At 39.1% G+C, this 18852-nt stretch overlaps 2 protein-coding genes across 4 annotated transcripts in view; both read left to right on the top strand.

Moving 5' to 3' along the window:
- Positions 1-6491, top strand: part of dop1b (DOP1 leucine zipper like protein B) — a 28578-nt gene extending 22087 nt beyond the window's left edge. For both annotated transcript variants that reach the window (XM_079664507.1, XM_079664506.1), the window contains exons 27-38: positions 353-419; positions 504-663; positions 2718-2800; positions 2891-3000; positions 3089-3238; positions 3466-3527; positions 4110-4238; positions 4352-4488; positions 4589-4644; positions 4727-4870; positions 4997-5135; positions 5334-6491. In XM_079664507.1, coding sequence (XP_079520633.1) covers positions 353-419; positions 504-663; positions 2718-2800; positions 2891-3000; positions 3089-3238; positions 3466-3527; positions 4110-4238; positions 4352-4488; positions 4589-4644; positions 4727-4870; positions 4997-5135; positions 5334-5591 — 1495 coding nt within the window. In that variant the 3' untranslated portion in view covers positions 5592-6491. The remainder of the gene's footprint in view (positions 1-352; positions 420-503; positions 664-2717; positions 2801-2890; positions 3001-3088; positions 3239-3465; positions 3528-4109; positions 4239-4351; positions 4489-4588; positions 4645-4726; positions 4871-4996; positions 5136-5333) is intronic.
- A 1156-nt stretch (positions 6492-7647) lies between these two features.
- morc3a (MORC family CW-type zinc finger 3a) lies at positions 7648-18748 on the top strand. 2 transcript variants are annotated; one of them, XM_079664510.1, is made up of 19 exons: positions 7648-7835; positions 9378-9450; positions 10372-10504; positions 10615-10841; positions 11189-11330; positions 11713-11869; positions 12863-12991; positions 13099-13218; positions 13325-13422; positions 13509-13616; positions 13736-13864; positions 14840-14917; positions 15170-15203; positions 15355-15420; positions 15519-15639; positions 15732-15804; positions 15893-16958; positions 17867-18081; positions 18188-18748. In XM_079664510.1, the coding sequence occupies exons 1-19, from the start codon at positions 7797-7799 to the stop codon at positions 18348-18350; spliced, it is 3171 nt and encodes a 1056-aa protein (XP_079520636.1). In that variant the 5' UTR covers positions 7648-7796; the 3' UTR covers positions 18351-18748. The 2 variants fall into 2 exon arrangements, with proteins under 2 accessions (XP_079520636.1, XP_079520635.1); XM_079664509.1 differs by having other exon boundaries at positions 15890-16958.
- Positions 18749-18852: the final 104 nt, after the last annotated feature.

The following is an 18852-nucleotide window of genomic DNA, read 5'->3' as shown; positions in this document are numbered from 1 at the left end:
CACCACCACTAGTGTGCCCTTGAGTAAGGCACTTAGTCCTTAGTTACTCCAGGGAGAATGTACCTGTAATTGGTCAGCTAAATGAAATGATATGCTCTACCTATTTGTATGCTTTTATTGTCTGTCCATAGTCTTTATGTGCCTTGTATTTATTCTTATGTGTGCCTCTTATCTATTCTTGTAATATTATATTTGGTTAAGATGTTATATTCTTTGTGAAGCACTTTGGCAAACCTTCTGTTTTTAAAATGTGCTATAGAAATAAAGTGGAGTGGATTGGATTGGATTGGATAACATGTGTTGGTCTCCTATATTAAAAATATGTTACTTATTAATGGTTTCTGTTTTGCAGAATACTCAATGACTTTGTCAATAGGCTCCCCAGCCTGGACAATAAGAAGTACACCAGAGACCTGCAGGTATGAGTCAGCTATATAGAATGTAATGTTGTAACACTCTAGCTATGACACTGTAGTGATATTGATGGGGCCGTTATTGTGCAGGAGGTGACTCAGCGGATCCTGGAGGCAGTGGGGGAGATCGCAGGCTCCTCCCTGGAGCAGACCAGTTGGCTGAGCCGCAGCCTGGAGGTCAAAGTGCAGCCACAGGTGTGCCCTGATGCAGAGGAGCATGACGATGCAGATTTGGATGGGGATCACTATGGTAATTTGACATAGTTCTGTCAAATGCATGTGAGCTGACTTCATCTGCAATGCCCATCAACTGGTTGAGAACACTTCAGGGGATTCATATAAAACAGAAAGTTCAGGTGCTTGATAATGATTGGCTGAGCCACGCCTGATAACATCAGTCACACAGCCAAACAAACTGTTTCAAATAGTCAGATTTTGTTGTTCAATTTGTATTGAATGGTTGGATTAGTCATATAAAAGTGGTAGGAAAAGATCAACAGGATAAAGGAGGAATATATAAGAAGAGTGGAGACATGCTGAAATCACTGAGAGAAATTGAAGAGCTGGAAAAGTAAAGTCAACACTTAAAAATAGTATTCCATGGATGGACACAAGTGTTTCACTTACAGTTTTTCTCAATCGCTAAACCCACTATTTAGAATCAAAATTCCTTTCATCAAACCAACAGCACAGCCATCGAAACAGAAAACCATTTCTCTACAACAGTATACCATTTATCATTGATATCACACAAAATGCAGATGCTAAGCAGTGTTTTGCAAAACAGATCACACAATTCTCTAACTGAAGTTATAATTCTCTACACAAAGATCAAAAATCTTTTGTGTAACTCATGTCTACAAAACAAAAATAATCTTCTCACAGTGGATAACACTTCCTCATAAACTTAGACCATAGCTACACTAATTGACACTTGATGTGCAAAATATTAACACTTGTTATCAGTCAATCACCCCATTGAAAAAGGTAACTCCATGGAATGTACTGTATACCTTACAGTAATGATGTTACATTGAAAACATTTACATGATAGAATTTGCATGACTGTACTTAAAATATTTTTTTAAATGGTGCCGGTAAAGCTATAATAGTGTTGATATGACTTGCATAGCTCTTTGAGATGTTCATATGGGGAGGATTAGCTATAGCTGATACAACATTTTTACAGTCAGTAATTGTGGTCTTTTCCTTTTTGCACATTGAGAAATGTTTTTTTTTGTATTGGGGTGAATTGAGTACTTCACTTCCATGTAAATGAATTGCTCACAGCTGACATCAATGAATTTCCTATAGTAATTGTAATTAGTGAGAATCCTATAAAAGACCTCCCTCACTTCAGTAAGATGTTTGTCAAGGGTGGTGTCGACACGCAAGGAGATATTTCCCACGCCGCCTTGCAAGGGAAGACATACGCTGTGACGTAGATGAGGCTATGTGGCCAGACAGACGCCAAAGAGCAGATCAGTAAAGCTATATAGATCTCATTCTCTGCTTTACTGCTGATTTACATCATTTACCCATGTTATTTTTTTCCAGTGTATTGCTATTCATCTTTTGTTTCTGTTACGGTGCTCTACTGAAAATGAGACATAAAAACAATGACATAGTTACAGTAAGACTCTGTTTTTCCTATATGTAAGTTTGTTTCTCCCAACTTGTCAGTTTTCCGTTCAGATTCCAATATCGATAGCTTGAGGTTTGTGTATTGATGATTGTAGTCAGTATTTAGTGTGCCACTTAGTAATGACGGTTCAAATAGTCTTCTAATGAGCTGACAAATGTTTGTTTTTGGAGAAGTATCTGGTTTTGGAAGGGGTATTTTTAGTTTTGAGTGCCTTAGAGCACTTTGCAAGAAATGTATATTGTTATGGTAGAATGGGTTATTATGGTGACCGGAGTTTCAGTTATGAAAACACATTTGTCTCATTAGAGGACAATTTGTTCTGTTTCGATCGACTTATTCTTTTTTGTGACCAGTATGTTCAGTTTTGGTCATGTAAGTGCATTTTGCAAAAGATATTCAGAGTTATGGCAAGTGTGTTTCTGTTTAGATGGCTATGTTCTTGTTTTGAAGGAATGAATTTTGATTCTAAATAGTGGGTTTAGCAATTGAGAAAAACTGTAACTTAAGAGAAGGGGTCGGCTGCTAAAACTAGCACAAACAATTACTTTCATTATTGATTACATAGACATCTATTTATTAGTTTATTCAATTAATAATTTTGGTATATAACATTTCAGAAAAAAAAGAAAACTCTTATTCCTTTCTTATCTCCTTGTCAGACTCAATGGCTCAAGCGAGCACCATGGTCTCCTCCTCGGCCCCCTCGGCCTACAGCGTGCAGGCTCTGGTTCTCCTGGCTGAGGTAAGATTTCTCAAGTTTTATTTATGAGGAAAAATAAATGCGTGACTTTCTTTGTGTTTGTATCGTTTATCACATTCTCTTGCTGAATAGGTCTTGGCACCACTTCTAGACATGATATACCGCAGTGATGAGAAGGAGAAGGCCGTTCCTCTCATCACTCGACTCATGTACTATGTTTTCCCCTACCTGAAGAACCACAGGTAATCAGTGTTCATGGCTCTCAATGCCAACAGCTTTGGTCTGTGTGGTCTCTGTAGACGTCTTCTTACTTGCCTTTCTCTCCTCTAGTGCCTACAACATGCCCAGCTTCGAAGCAGGAGCCCAGCTGCTAAGCAGTCTGAGTGGGTATGCCTATACCAAAAGGGCCTGGAAAAAGGAGGTCTTTGAGCTCTTCATGGATCCCCTCTTCTTCACCATGGATGCCTCCTGTGCTCCCAGGTTAATATCTTATTTACCCGCTACCCTCTCTTAGCCTACTAGTTGGTTCTTTTGTTTTTGGACAAGTAAGATTTCTTAAGGTGAACATTTTGTGATGTGTTTGAATGCTAAATTACTAATTTCAAGTTCATATGAAACGTCATTAGTCTAAAATGTATTTAATTGTATTACATGAATGAATTGGGGATTAACTATGTCTAATGTCCTCCTCCTTGTTTTCTCTCAAGTTGGAAATCCATTACTGACCATCTGCTGACTCATGAGAAGACCATGTTTAAAGATCTGATGAGTAAGTACAGCCTGTAGGGAATGTGTGTGGTGTGGTAAAGATAAAGGGTTAATTTGTGACATAGAAGGTGAATTTGTTACTCTATACACCTAGATCATAAAAGGGCGCTAATGGAGAAGCATTGCTGCAGATATGTCAGAGAACAGATATTTAGGGATGGAGAGTTAATGGAGAATGTTAAAAATAGCAGTTCATAAAAAAGAGAAGAGAGCTAAACCCTTCAAAAGATTTCAAAATGTTTTAATTCAAATTGAAGAGACATTTGTGATGACCTGAGTACTATTAAGAACACCGTATGTGTCCAAATGAGATTAAGTACCTGATAAGAGTTATTTATGACCCTCATAAACCTTAGTCCAGCCTCCAAATCCCTTTTGATGTGGCACCTGTCACTCTGACATCTGACCTTTGACCCTCTTATCTTGTATGACTTGTTTGTTAACTGTTTTCCTCATAAAGGATGTTGCACAATAGATGGGGGTTGATAAGAGTCCTTTTTACAAACAAGTTATTCGTCACATCCCTAGTCATTATACACATACAAATGTTAATACTACTGACCTGTATTTATTTGTGTCGTAGGCATGCAGAGTGGCTCTTTGAAACTGTTTACCAATGTAGACCAGAAACCCATGCTGCTGAAGCGCCAGGCGTTTGCCATGTGCAGTGGAGAGCTGGACCAGTATCATCTGTATCTGCCCCTCATTCAAGGTGTGTTTCTGGACATTTATGTAGATTTCTATGTAATTATGTTAAATCAAGAGATTGATCGGCAGTGGACGTTTTCTTTAACCTTTATAATACCTCCCTCCCTTTCTTTTCAGAGCGTCTCACTGAGGCTTTGCGTATGAACCCTAGCCCTAACGTTACCGCCCAGATGTTCCTGATGTTTCGTGTTCTCCTATTGCGGATTTCGTCCCAGCACCTCACATCTCTGTGGCCAATCATGGTCACAGAACTGGTACGACCCCACCTTCTTTGGCTTTAAACACCAATACTGTAAATGTGTTTTTTTTTTAATCATCTTTAATGGAATCCTATTTTACAACTTTTTCTTTCAGATTCGCGTATTTGCACGTCTGGAGAAAGCTCTGCAGTTAGAGAATGACATCTCAAAGTGAGTTGAATATTTTATTCACATTTGAATGATGCTCTTGTTTACTCTCATATTCACAATACTTTTCTTGTGTACCACCCAGGCAGACTAAAGTAGTGCGGGGAGCCGTTGACAAGAATGGACCTTTCAATTTCTCCCAGGCAGAGTTGGATATGTACTTGTCATCCTGCAAGTTTCTGGACACCTCCTTGGCTTTTCCTCCAGAGAGGATGCCTCTCTTTCAGATGTAAGAACCCAATTCAGAACAAAAAGACTTTGAAGAAGCTATGTGGACTTCATACACATGATTTGTTTTTACTGCGTTTTATTTACTGTCTTACCTTTTCTGTGTAACTATCTGTTCCCTGGACAGGTATCGTTGGGCATTTGTCCCTGAAGTGGATGTGAACCGCTACGGTGGCCCAGAGGCAGCGCTGATAGAAGTAGAACTGGAATGCACTCCGAGTCCTCATGTTGTCAGAGTACTGGAAGGGATACAGCAGCGATATGGGGTAAGCAAACTTATATGGCTTAAAAAGCACCAAGGTGTGTGCAAGATTGTGTCTGTAATAACAGATTTGTGAGGTGGCACAATGCAACAGATGATCATTGTCAATTATAAACTTCCGCTGAAAAAGAACATACAAAGTCCAAAAGTCCCATTAATTCAGGTTTTATGACATGACCATGTCTCATTCTTGTTATTTCAGACACTGAATGGGCTGAGTGAGGAATCGTCCACAGAGCATTTGGAGTTCCCTCTGCTGACTCAGCGCTCCCTGTCCTCCATCACCCAGCTGGTGCCTTTCCTCCGCACCCTTTGCTGCTCCTTCCAGGGCTCGTCCCCCTGCAGCCCCTCTATGCCGCACTTCCCAGCAGCAGACTACCCACCATCTAATCCAGACACGGTCCTGAAGAGGCTGGAGTACATCATTGAAGAAGAGTTCCTGGACTCCGTGGAGAGTTAGAGCTGAAGCTTGAAGTCCTTTTCTTAAGCTCTTTAACCTGCAGCCATAAGAGAGACATTACTAAAATAGGCACAGTCGGTGATAACGTTGTAGTGTGAACTACAAAAAAAGGAAATATTTTGGAATTCTGCTTTTTAAATGTCTTATCTTTCTATCTCTCTCCACATACATAGGTGTACCTCTGAGGTGCTCTCACATTGTAATGCTTCTGTCTTTCTCAAGGACCAGTATCATCCTAATTGCAAATATTCACACATTAATATTGTGTAAGTGTCTTCTCTTTGTTTTATTTGGTTTTAGATATATAATGTAAAAATAGTCTTAATGTAAACCAACTTCAAAAAAGGACATTGTTATTATAATGCATGCATATAATAATGACTGTAGTTCAAGTCAATATTTTTTGTTTAATGCCAAAAAGCAGATTCCTTGTGAAAACCTCATTAAGCATTGTTAATGTGAATGTTTCCCTTACTAAATGTCTATCTGACTCTGAGAATGTAATGTACTGTATATAACAGTGTATGGATGCAGTTTTAGATGTACTTTCTCTCTGATCTTCATTGGATATGTCACTATTAGACCTTACAAACCTTTAGCGAAGATTCATGTTGAGAGTTATGAGTAAGTTACTGAATGTGATTTGTATACACCATGAAAACCCTTTGAATTTTGATTGGGTGTACCATGCTAAAATACATGCTTGCCATGTTTGGAGTTCAAGGGAAATCAGCATTTTGTTGTAGTTGTTGGAAGGATAGTTATTCAACTGCCTGTTGTGGTTTTTTTCCCGCAATGATGAATGCTAATGTAATTTATTTTGGATGTTTAAAGGACCATGTCCAGTTCTGAATTAACAGAAAGAAGACTCAATACATTAAATATTAAGTTTAAACACTGTTTTCACTTTACAAGGAAAGCTACTTTTTTGGGTTGGAGAGAAATTGTTGACTGACTCAAAACTGAATTGATGTTTTGTTTCCTGATTCCCTCTGCCCACATGTTGCAGTGTCCGTGCTCAAGATGCTGAACACTGACCCCTTCTGCCTTATATTTAGTAACCCTTTAGCAACAGGTTAAACATTGTGTTCAATGTCAAATCACTGCACACAGTCATCAGCACACCTTATGGCTTTGTCTAAATGAGGACAGGTGGAAGCAACGTCCTTGAAATCCCTCTGGAGGAGCTTGAGGATGCTGCTGCAGAAATATGGACACTAAGTTGCTTAATCAGCTGCCATGACCTTATAAAAGATGGGAATAATCCAATTTTAAAAAACTGCTTAAAAAGATCATTGTCTTAGGCATGATAACTTAATATGCAACTGTAACAAAATAATGTATATGAATGAGTAATGCACACTAAGCAGAGCAGAACTTACCTATTTCTAACCAACAATCTGTCTAGTTAAGAAATGTCAATACTAAGTAGCATATTCTGCACAAATCCATCCAGTGCCAGCACCATTCCCTTCTATCACTTGGCGGAGTACTAGTACTGACATAAATAATTAGTGCCAATTTGGAAACAAAATGGTTCCTCGTTGATGGTGTTGGCTTTTGTAATATATATTATGAAAAAAAAACATTCCAGATAATAACCAAATTCCTTCTTTTCACTGGACTGTTATGAGCTGGAAGCTTTCATGAGTGGTGAGATGGTGGACCTCCTCATGTTATTGTAGTGAGTAGTGACTGTTTAGTCTGTAAAGTGTCATTTGTAGTTCTATTTTGGAAAATGTCAAACCAGATGTGATCATAATACATGTAACATTCAATATTATGAACAACATAGCCCTACATGGTATTACCATAGACTGGGTATTACTGATGTATTGACAACAGGAAGTAGCGATTTGACAAGTAGTTAAACTGTTTGTAGCCTACTTTTTTTTTTACTCTATCTCTAATACAAATGTTTTATCAAGGAATTTGATTATGTCACATATTCAACTGTTTAATAATAATAATAATAATAATAATAATAATAATGTCGCTTTTATTTGATATGTTCGCATTTCGTCCTTTTTGGTTGCTCAGGGCACCCATACCGGAATACCAAGAATATACCGCCCTCAGAAACTGAAGGAGGCTCACGTTCACGAGCTCAAAAATTATCGTGAAATTACCCCATCACAGTTTGAAATAGTGCGTACCAAACAAACACCGCCCTACCGGTCCGGTGACATCCGTGTTTACTAAAATATGGCGGCGCAAGGAGACCGCGGTGTCCCGCTCAGTACAGTAAGTAGGATTTACTCGGTTTTAATGTTGACAAACTGTGGCGTGAACTGCACCACTGCAGATATAGCTAAGAATAGTATATATAATATATCGGTAACGTTAAAGAGCTCGCACCACGGTCTATGTTTATTGATATGTTTCAACATGCCATGATGACGGTCAGACTGCTCTTTGGTGGCATTTATTCCGTGTCAGCTAGCACAATTAAGATTGAATTATTACTAGGTAAATGCAGTGGTGTAAAGTAAGTACATTTACTCGAGTACTGTAGCCTACGTTTACAATTTTCGAGGAACTAGTACTCTACTTGAGTATTTAATCTATGTTGCTACTTTCTACTTCTACCCCACTACAATTCAGAGGTAAATCTTGTAGCCTACTTATACTCCACTATATCTTTTGAATACCTTTAGTTACTTTGCACATTTGGATTAATGATGTGAAACATATACAACTCTTAAAATACATTGTTTACACCTGGAGTAACCCTTACAAACTACCCTGCAGCATAAAGTAAATAAAACCAGCTGAGTTTTAACCAGCTGTTCAAACACATTAATGCATCAGTAATTGTAATAAAAACATATGATATATATTATTCTGTAATGGGCTAATGTGCACTTTCAGTTTTGGTTCTTTAAGTATATTTTGATGCTAATACTTTTATACTTTTACTTGAGTAGCATTTTGAATACATGCCTTTTAGTTGTACCAGAGTATTCCTACATTTACTTAAGTACAAGATCTGCATACTTAATTATTCCACTAATGACGGTTCTTTAACTCTACTGAAAACGATCAAACTGCTATTAACAATTATAACGTATTGATACTGATCTTTAAATGGCGCCAACGTCCCTCAATGTGTGTCATTTTAACACAAGGAAATCAAAAGCATTTTATATTTCATTGTATTTTCCTTTATTTGTGATTGCTTGTTACACTGGGGAAAAAATGTTGGTACTGCTATCACTAGATTGCTACCCCACACACTGCTGTGACCACATCAAACTAATTCCACTTTCACTTTCAATTCTCAGTAACAGTAACTGCAAACTTGGGGGAAGAACTCAAGTAATTATAACATATAATAATACAAACAAATATGTGTATAGCTATGAAATACATTCGTTTGAAAGATCAACAATAAATGAATGAATTGACAAGAAATAACAGTTGTTTTGAATAAATAGACTTGCAACTAGTACATACAATTGTAAGAAAGTTTTTTTTTATATTTAGGTGTATTTTAAAACCCTCATGCTCTGTTTTCATAAACTAGAAATATTTGTATTAGTTGCAAACTTGACTTGCAACATATGTTCTTTCTGTAAATCAGAAAGACTCTGCCTGTGTGTAACTCACTTAACAAATAGTGACTGATAACTATTTTAGCAAGCCTCTGCTGTGCTCTTAAATAATATTTGTGCTCTGACCATCTATGCTCTGGGAAACATTGATTAAATATGAAAATATGGATGTATGAATATAAGTCCGCTTAGATGTAATTATTGTGTACTTTTTAATTTGCTTCCCTTGCAGCTTTGTCCCAAATATCTTCATGCCAATTCCACCAGCCACACCTGGCCCTTCAGCGCCATAGCTGAGCTTATCGGTGAGTCACATGATTTCTTCTCTGCTATTTGTTAATTTGTTAATTATTTGTTTATCCCTATTGTTGGGTTTCATTGAGATACTGTATCCATAGCATTAAAGGCTTGAAAAAATTACTTTGCAGTACTCCATCTAGTACTGTTAAATTCCACCTTCGCAGCGTAATAAGGAGAGAGATGCACCTTGTAAGCTGCTGTAAAATGATAATAGGCCTGTTGTATTCACACACACACACACACACACACACACACACACACACACACACACACACACACACACACACACACACACACACACACACACACACACACACACACACACACACACACACACACACACACACACACACACACACACACACACACACACACACACACACACACATCATATCAAGTCAAAAAAATCCTCCATACATTTCTACTTCCCTTCATGAGGGAACTTCAATTGCTGGAGGTTGCCCCTTGTGGTGAGAATTTATTTATGAAATATGGATAAAGAGTCAAACCATTCAGCTGTCTTTGAGGTGTTTTATTTCTTGCAAGAAAGTTCAGTCAGTCCTTCCGAGAGCATACTGTCTGCAGAGTGAAAGACGGAAAAAAATAGTGTTTGGGTTGCATATTTAAACACAGAGAGAGGAGAAAGGGAGGGGTCAAGGGTGGCGATAATGAGTTAGGGAGGCAGTATCAGGATGTTTTCAGTTCAACAGAAGCTGCAATTCATACTGTTGGAGCACATGGAGTGTAACTAGCAACATTGCAACACATCTTCTTATTAATGACTTTTCCCAAGCTTAGCAAAGAAGTGAAAGCCAGTAAATAAAGATAAACATTAGAAAATAAGAATCACACAATGATAGTATTAAAGTAAGTAAGTGGGTATAATCGTTTTCTGTTACACCCCTAAACAAACTTTCTCTCGACAGACAATGCCTATGATCCAGATGTCAATGCCAAACAGTTCTGGATTGATAAGATTGTGGTCAAAAAGCAGGACTGCCTTAGCTTTATGGATAATGGATATGGACTGGACAAAGATAAAATACATAAGATGCTCAGGTAATTTGAAATGGCTCACCAAACGAATGTTGTACATGATACATTTATGTATAAGCCATGCTGTTATTCCTATACTCAGTAAATAATTTATGCATTTTTCCCCCTTTAAGCTTTGGCTACAGTGACAAAACTCCTGTAAAGGGAATAAAGCCGATTGGTATGTACGGCAACGGTTTCAAGTCTGGATCCATGCGCCTCGGCAAAGACGCCATCGTGTTTTCAAAGTCAAAGAGTGTGTCCTGCGTCGGGATGCTCTCTCAGACCTACCTGGAAAAGATCAGTGCTAACCAAATAATTGTTCCTATTGTATGCTTTGAACGGAAAGAAAAAAACAAGTATATCCTTTACCTGCTGCGTTAAGGCATATTGCTTCATGTAAACTATATGTAAATTATGAAAATGAAACGCAAATCCCAGCGTCTGATGGAATGGGTGCTAGATCGAATGTAACAGAAAAAGAACAAGAACAGATAGACCCTAAACACTAAATAGCGTTATGACATTTTGACAGCCGTATGCTCAAAATGTTACACAGCACTACAGCATTCCAATTCTCCAGACAAGAGTTGTAGAAAAATAATATGAGACCCCAAATAGTTTGCTTAACATACAAATGTCATCGTACACCAGATACGAATTTCCAATTGTCCTCATTTACGACGTTTTCCTTAACTTGGGCTATACTCAGTGTAAGAGAAGAACACAAGGCCAGTCTTCAGGACATCCTGCGCTATTCCCCATTCAACAAACTGGAAGAAATTCAGGCTGAGATCAACGCCATCAGTTCCAAAACCGGCACACGGATCATCATCTGGAATCTCCGCAGGTCTGTGGGTTCTTCACACACACAAACCTTTATGTTTTATTTCAGAAACCAAGGGCTAGTAGCTCCTGTACATGCCTGATCAGACTATATCAACTATTCTAATCTAGTCATCATTCATTTAAACATGATCGATGAGGTAATAAGAAGTCAAACCTAGATGTTTGTATTTAAAAAATGTGTTTCACAACCATGTGTCCTCTTTGGCTTTAAATCTGTTCCCAACAAACAGCAGCAGGGTTGTTACCTATCAACAATGAATAACGCTATAGTTCTGCATGTGATTTTGCTGTTCGATGTCAGTTGTTAGTATTAGGGAGCCCCAATAACTCAAAGATTATGATAAAGACTGATCGCCCATGTATTTCTTTTATATTTTTAACAGTACATCTAGTAAAACATCAGAATTTGATTTTGAGAGGGACCGCTACGATATCCGAATACCATCTGAATTGGAGGAGACAATGAAGGACGCTGCTCCAAAAACAGGTCCAAGTCAAGCGACCAAGCCAAACATCCCTGAGAGTGTTTCCTCACTGCGGGTAAGTCCCAGTCACACATTTTATAGTGATACTTATACAAGCAGGAAAACTGAGGCCAATTAGGGTACATTATGTAACTTATACGTACAAATTTTTTGTCAAAAAACGCAAATCTTCCAGTTTACAAATAGTGAGAATGTATTTTTTAGTGGGTTGGGAGTTGTGAAAGAAAACTGGAAGAGTTATTTCTGTTTCAATTTTTTTACTGAGATCCAGTTTGAAGAAGGATTCTTATCTTAGCTTCAGAGTCAACACAGAGGATTGTATTTAGGATTCATACTGCCAGGGAGTAAGGGACGACACACAAGGAGCTTTGTCTGCCTTCCCATTTGCATCCCGAGGAAAGGGACAACACAATGTTTTGTGTGTTAACCAAATGGGAGGAGACAGACAAAATGCCAATACACAAATGCAAATTACGACTCGGAAATCCCAGGATGACTCATTTAACATCTAAGTGTTGTAATTGTGATCTAAAGCAATATTTATGGCACTCCTGCGATTTGTCACCCCAAATCAGCCCTGACCGAGGCCCCGTCTCAGGTCGGTTAAATGAAATCCTTGCTTCCCTCACTTGCGTCGTTTCCCTGCGTCTAGTCCCTCCCACCAGGGAAGCATGGAGGGACGCAAGGAAACCACGAGAAGCAGGCCTACCTGCCTGTCAGCCTTCCATCTCGTGCACAAACTTATCTCGTGCCCTCATTGGTCATGTGCGCGTCCGTGTGTGTTGGAGGAGGGGCTGTGTAAGGAAGTCTGAAGGAAGGGGCAGATTTTTTTCGGTTGTGTATTTTCAAATTCTAGCTTACTCGAGCTGGTTTCTCCATTCTTACCTACACTACCTTTTAATTTAGGTTTATAAAACATTGAATCCATTTAATTGTAAGTAATCTGTGTTGTGTCCAAGAGAAAAAGATGATTTCCTTAAAACCTGATACTGACTTTTGATATCTCTTCATTTGTATGAGGTTATAATTGTGTTTCTACTGTCCGCAGGCATATTGCAGTATTCTCTACTTGAAGCCTCGGATGCAGATCATCGTACGGGGTCAAAAGGTGAAATCTCAGCTCATTGCTAAGACACTGGCCTTCGTCAGAAAGGACCACTACAAGCCCATTTTCCTGGTATCCTTTCTTCACAGAGAATAGATAATTGTGTATGATTTGGGAAATTGTTGTCCTGTCTTTATTTTGTCACGTGTTTCTTGAGTTTCCCTTACATTTTATTTTAGACCAAACGCATTCCCATCACTTTTGGCTATAACACCAGAAGTAAAGACCAGTATGGGATTATGCTGTATCACAAGAATCGGCTCATCAAAGCCTATGAACGTGTAGGCTGCCAGCTCAAGGTTAGTTGATTTTGTTTTGTGGAGTGTGTTTGAATATTACACATTTTCAAGGGTTTCTAAATGTCATCATCTGGTATTCATGTTTCTGAACCGTTGCCTTCTGCAGGCCAACAACAAAGGTGTTGGGGTCATTGGGATCATAGAGTGTTTCTATCTGGAACCTACCCACAACAAACAGAGCTTTGATGAGACAGATAAGTACAGGTAATGCTATCAATTCTGTTTTGATTATCTCTGTACGATTAAAGCCCAGGAATACAGAAATCTGAAGTATTCATTTCTTTTTATAGGAAAACAATGAACAGCTTGGGGACCAAACTGGAGGAGTACTGGAATGAAATAAACTACAAGAAAAAACAAGAGAATCCAAACAGCACCATACCCATGGAAGATACCACGTTAGTACATTTTGCAGGGAGATCTACATGTGAGATCGTGTGATCTACATTTCTACATATTTGTCTAGCAATGTTTGCTTTCTACATGCTCTGATACTTGTCTCTTTCTTTGTCCTTAGGAAGCGACCGGATCAAAACTGGGTGATGTGTGATGAGTGTTTGAACTGGCGCAAACTCCCTGATGGGATCGACACCGACAAGTTGCCAGATAAATGGTCCTGCCATTTGAACCCGGATCCGCAGTACAGGTAACTAAAGCATTCTCCAAAACCCAGTTGCAATGATAATAAGCTTCTGTGATAAATAAACTAATATACATTTCTATCCACATCTCCTTTTTTTTAAATGCTAAGTTAAACTCCATAGAAGTATGTCTAGATCTACACACACGCCTGTGGATACATCAGATACTAGAGCCACTAACAAACCTCTAAACATAAACAGATGTTTTTCAAAGGATTAAATCACAATAATCATACTATTGAATCCAAATGGATCTCCAGGTGCAGATTGACTGTTTGTTTATAGCTGTAATAACTTGTTTATAATACTAGTTAAGCCAGATAAGCAGGGACATTGCTGGACTACTGAGCGGTGCCTAATCAAGACAGTTGGGTTAGGAGTCAAATGTGAAATGGCTGAGTAGATTTAGGATTTAGGTTAATAACCTCTACAGGGCGTGGTTATAGGTCAAAACACAATTTAAGGCAAGGCAAGTTTATTTATATAGCACATTTCAACACAAGGCAATTCAAAGTGCTTTACAAAAATGAAAGACATTAAGAGCATTAAGAAAAATATTATGAAATGACATTTAAAAACACTCATTTAAAAGCAAAGATACATGAATTAAAGTTACAGTGCAGTGTGAGATACACACATCTGAAACATTTAGGTCTGACTCTCAATCATTGCTCACTTTTTAGCAGAAACCGTTTTCTATGACCTCACTTTCTTTCCTCTTTCTTGTTTAACTTGTCCTTTAGTTATTTCAAGTGTTTCATGCTAAACGAACCCCCCTTTGGAAAATTATAATCTGACCCCATGGTACCTTTTTAGTTTTCACCGAAACTATTCCTCTTTTTTTAAATGCACATTAATGAAGTTTAAGTTGTCCTTTCTATTTAACATGAATCTCAGTCGTCCACAGAAATACTACTCCAACTTTTGCCACATTGTTCTTTGATTTGAAATGAGAAGCATCTTCATTTTCTCTCTCCCAGGAGCTGCCAAGCAGAACAGGAGCCTGTGGACTCAGATGACGATCTGCAACCTTCATACCGCAAGACGTATAAACTAAAGTGAGACATTTTGACACTGCCCAAAAAGCTCATTTAGTGCTCAGACTCAAAATGAATTGCATATATTGTGAAATCAATCACACCCTAAATGTTTCTGAGGTTCGTATCTTTATCCTCATCTGTAATCGACTGGCCGACTTTCTGATCATATCTTTTTGTATTAATCTGCCAAAATCTTCTTTAATACATTATTTAAGCATAATAAACAAAGTGACTTGCCTTGCCTAACCTGTGCTTGTGTATTATCTACAGAGAAAGGGAAGACATTAAGATTCAAGAGCAAAAGGTAAGGACGCACCCTATTCTGTAATTCACCTGTTTCCTCCACATGGTACCAAGTTGGGTATAACAAGTTATTTTAATGATAGTATTTGTTTCTAATTATTTAAAAGTATAGATTTCTCTAATAGCACTAAAATATAGATTTATTTTTCTAGGCTGAGGAGGCTCGAAAGGCGCTGCGTTTGGCTAATCTCGCCAAGCAGAAAAAGGCCCAAATACAGGTTGGGAGAGACGACTAACTGTGATGTCATTTTACTGAAGAAGCCGTTTGTGTTTAACTGTCTTACTTTTTTTCTCTTGTTGCTGTTCTTGTTGACAGGCTGTCGCTTCCCCCTCCACACATACTACTCCAAAGAGTAGGTTTAACAGCATTTTGCCCCTAGGGGGGGCTACGAGAGCTCTCTCCGCTCCACTGAGGTCCCCCCCCCTTTCACAAGCTGGTATGTGCGTCTGCGTTCGGTGTTATGTGTGTGAAAGAGAGAGAGAGAAAACGTTTTAGAGATTAAAAAAGATCTGTTTTATTTCTCTCTAGCTTGCAGCCCTTCAAGTAGCAGTGATCTTCCATATATATCCGGTGTTTTCTCACTGGCAAATCTCCCTCAGAGGTAGTTTTTATCTGCTGTTTACAAGCATAAATGTATCCATGTGACTTTGTTCAAGAAGCATTCTAATTGTGCTTTGTGTGCACAGCAGGGGGAAAAGAACCCAGCCGGCTTCTCCACAAATAACCCCCAAAAGGCCGAGACAGAATGGCTTCCATCAGGGCAAATTAGACCTCTCAACATCAGTGAATGTGAGCCCACTGAGCTCCCCACCAGTTATCAGTGAAAAGGATGAGGACACTGATGATGATGTATGCATCTTGGAGACGGTCAGTACCCCCAAGCCAACAAGTCTGTCCTTAGACTTGACTAAAGTGAAGACCGAGGTGGAGCAAAGTGATGCTGACGTGGGCATGCTGATGGAGTGCAGCGATGATGCTGCTTTGGATAACGGCCCAGACATAAATGCTGCGGGAACGAGCTCCTCAGCGTCTGCAGCTGTGGGAACCAGTACCTCCACAGCACCCCCCACAGGGGTGTCCACCAGCACCACCCAAACAGATGTACCCAAAGTAAAGAAGGAAGAGCAGGACCAAATTCCAACTGAAGAGGAGGAGAGAGTGGGGCTGAGTACATCTAATATAACAAAGCCTTCAGGTGTCTGCAGTGTGGAGCAGAGTGGAAGGAAGGAAGCGAGCAGTGGAGATGCTCATTGTGAGAATGAAGGAGAGCTCACCTTGCAGAATGGAGTGACACATCATGAAGATAGTGAGGAAGAAGCTGGACCTTCCTGGGCTCAAAAAGACTCTGCACATCCCCACCCCAGTGTGATTGAGGTACAGGGGCAGCAGGACCAGCTTCTAGAGCTCATGCAGGAAATCGCTCAGGAGAGAGACTCCTTTAAAGAGCAGGTGCACAGTCTTATCTGCCAACTGCACGACACGAAGAGCAGACTGCAGGAGCTGAGCAGTTTGAAGAAGGAGAGCTCCAACCAGGCCAGCCAGACGGAGGAATCTGAGAAGGACTACAAAGATCTGTTTGAGAAGGCCAAACAGAAAGTGGAAGAACTTATTAAGGAAAAGGTTTCACTGGAAGCCACCAAACCCAGTACTGCCCAATGTGAGGAAAAGGACTTTGACGAGATTGCGATGCAAGTTGACTGTCTGATGCGACAGCTGGATGAAAGACAAAAGGAGAAAGATGAACTGCGCTCACAGGTCAGTCTTACAGCTGTATACGCAGTGTAGCGTACAACAGTGGTTCTCAATCACTGGTACAGGGACCCCTAGGGGTACTTGAGGGGATCGCAGGGGGTACGCAGGTCCATTCATCGCCAAATAAATAACTAACTTTTGTCTTACATGAATACAGAAAATAACATTGTTTCTTTTCAAATATGACGGATAAAAGTGACTGTTCAGAGGGGAGGGGTTGCTTCCTAAATAAGTAGTGAGTCTTAACATAATTATTTTTACCTGACAACAAGTGTACATTTCAGGTTTAAATGCATTTGTATTGAATGTGAGTTATACAATGGATTTTCCTTTAGGAGCAGTTGGGTTGAACACGATAACAAAGGGTTTAATACACGAAAAAATGTAGGCAAATTATAACAGATGAGTGAGGGGGTACTTATAGAATGGCGAGCAGCTCAAGAGGTACGCGAGACAACAATCGTTGGGAACCACTGGCGTACTAGACTGGTGTTACGCTTTATTTTCAACAAATCCCATAAATAGACCAAAGCCAACAGTGTCACATGTCTTTATTACTTCCTCTGCCTAACTCTTCTCCCCTAAGCCAATCTCTGCTTACTGAAGATGTCAAATTACACCATTTTTCATAATAATACCAACAATGCTAAATCATTTCCTATAATGGTGCTGTAGTTTAGTTATTTATTCCACATGCGTTAAAAATCTGCCTCTCTTCTTTTACCTTAGAGAGATTATGATAAATCAAACGTATATCGACAAGCATATTGTTTTGTGTTGTTGTTGTCTTTTGTTACATTTAATTTCTCAATAATATACCCTTTATTTGCTAGCCCGTGTAGATATTTGTGTAATTGATGTTGACCTGCCTTCTTTGATAATGTTCTTTTCTCCTGGGGTTCGCTCACTAGTTGGCCAGTCTGGAAGAGGAAAAGACCAACCTGGTATCACAGTGGGAGGAGTTCAGGTTGAGCCTGCAGCAGGAGAAGGATAACGCACAAGAGAGCAGTACAACTCCACACAGAGCCTCTGATTCCACCGTAAAAACAGATCCAGAGGAGGCAGGAGAGGCATCTACCTCTGGCACACAGTCAAGCTCCCACTCAAGCTCGGAAACATCCAGAAGGTTAGATTGATAGATGATCAATACCTGATTTATCGGATTCCTGACCTCGGCAGCCGTAGAATAATGACGTATTCTGTTTTTTGGTTTTGTTTCTTCCCTCCTTCAGTTTGATTGAGCTGAGGCACAACGTCGGGCGCCTTCTCCTCTCCTACGTGCCATTGGAACTGGACCAGGTCAATTACCAGTGCAATGTCATTGATGAGATCCTAGAACAGGTGCTCTCTAGTGGGGTGTCTGTTGCACCAAGAGACGGAGCAACAAATAAATAAACAAATCATCAGGTCTTTGAATTAGGTACCTCACTCCACCTGTAAATCATTGATACTGTGAGTGGGGGAAATTCCGTTGTATTTATTTGAAGGGTTATAGATATAATTTGTACAGTTTTTTTTTGATGATAGTGAATTTAACATTATACACTGCTAAACAATTTTTTTCTTTTCTTATTAAAGCAATATAACAAATACAATCACGATACAATAATGAATGTAATACAACATTAACTTTGTTCTTAACTGTGTAAAATCCTGGAATTTCAGTTTCCTTTATTTTTCTAAAAACTGTTCCTGATGTTGTTTTAAATAATAGCAGGCTGTTTCCTGTTAAGTTTGAATTGAAGCATACTTTTTTTTGTATTCCTGTCAAATATATATTTTTATATATGCTGCCCTTGCTCTGTGATGACATTTTCTTTCAAATCTTATCATTGGTGTCCTTCTCAATCCTTCTGATTATCAAGAATTATCCAGAACCTTCACTTATTACTTCTTA

Source organism: Notothenia rossii (assembly GCF_949606895.1).
Source record: "Notothenia rossii genome assembly, chromosome: 2".
Lineage (NCBI taxonomy): Eukaryota > Metazoa > Chordata > Actinopteri > Perciformes > Nototheniidae > Notothenia > Notothenia rossii.
Note: the sequence above shows the minus strand (reverse complement) of the source record. Positions and strands in the feature narration are given on the sequence as shown.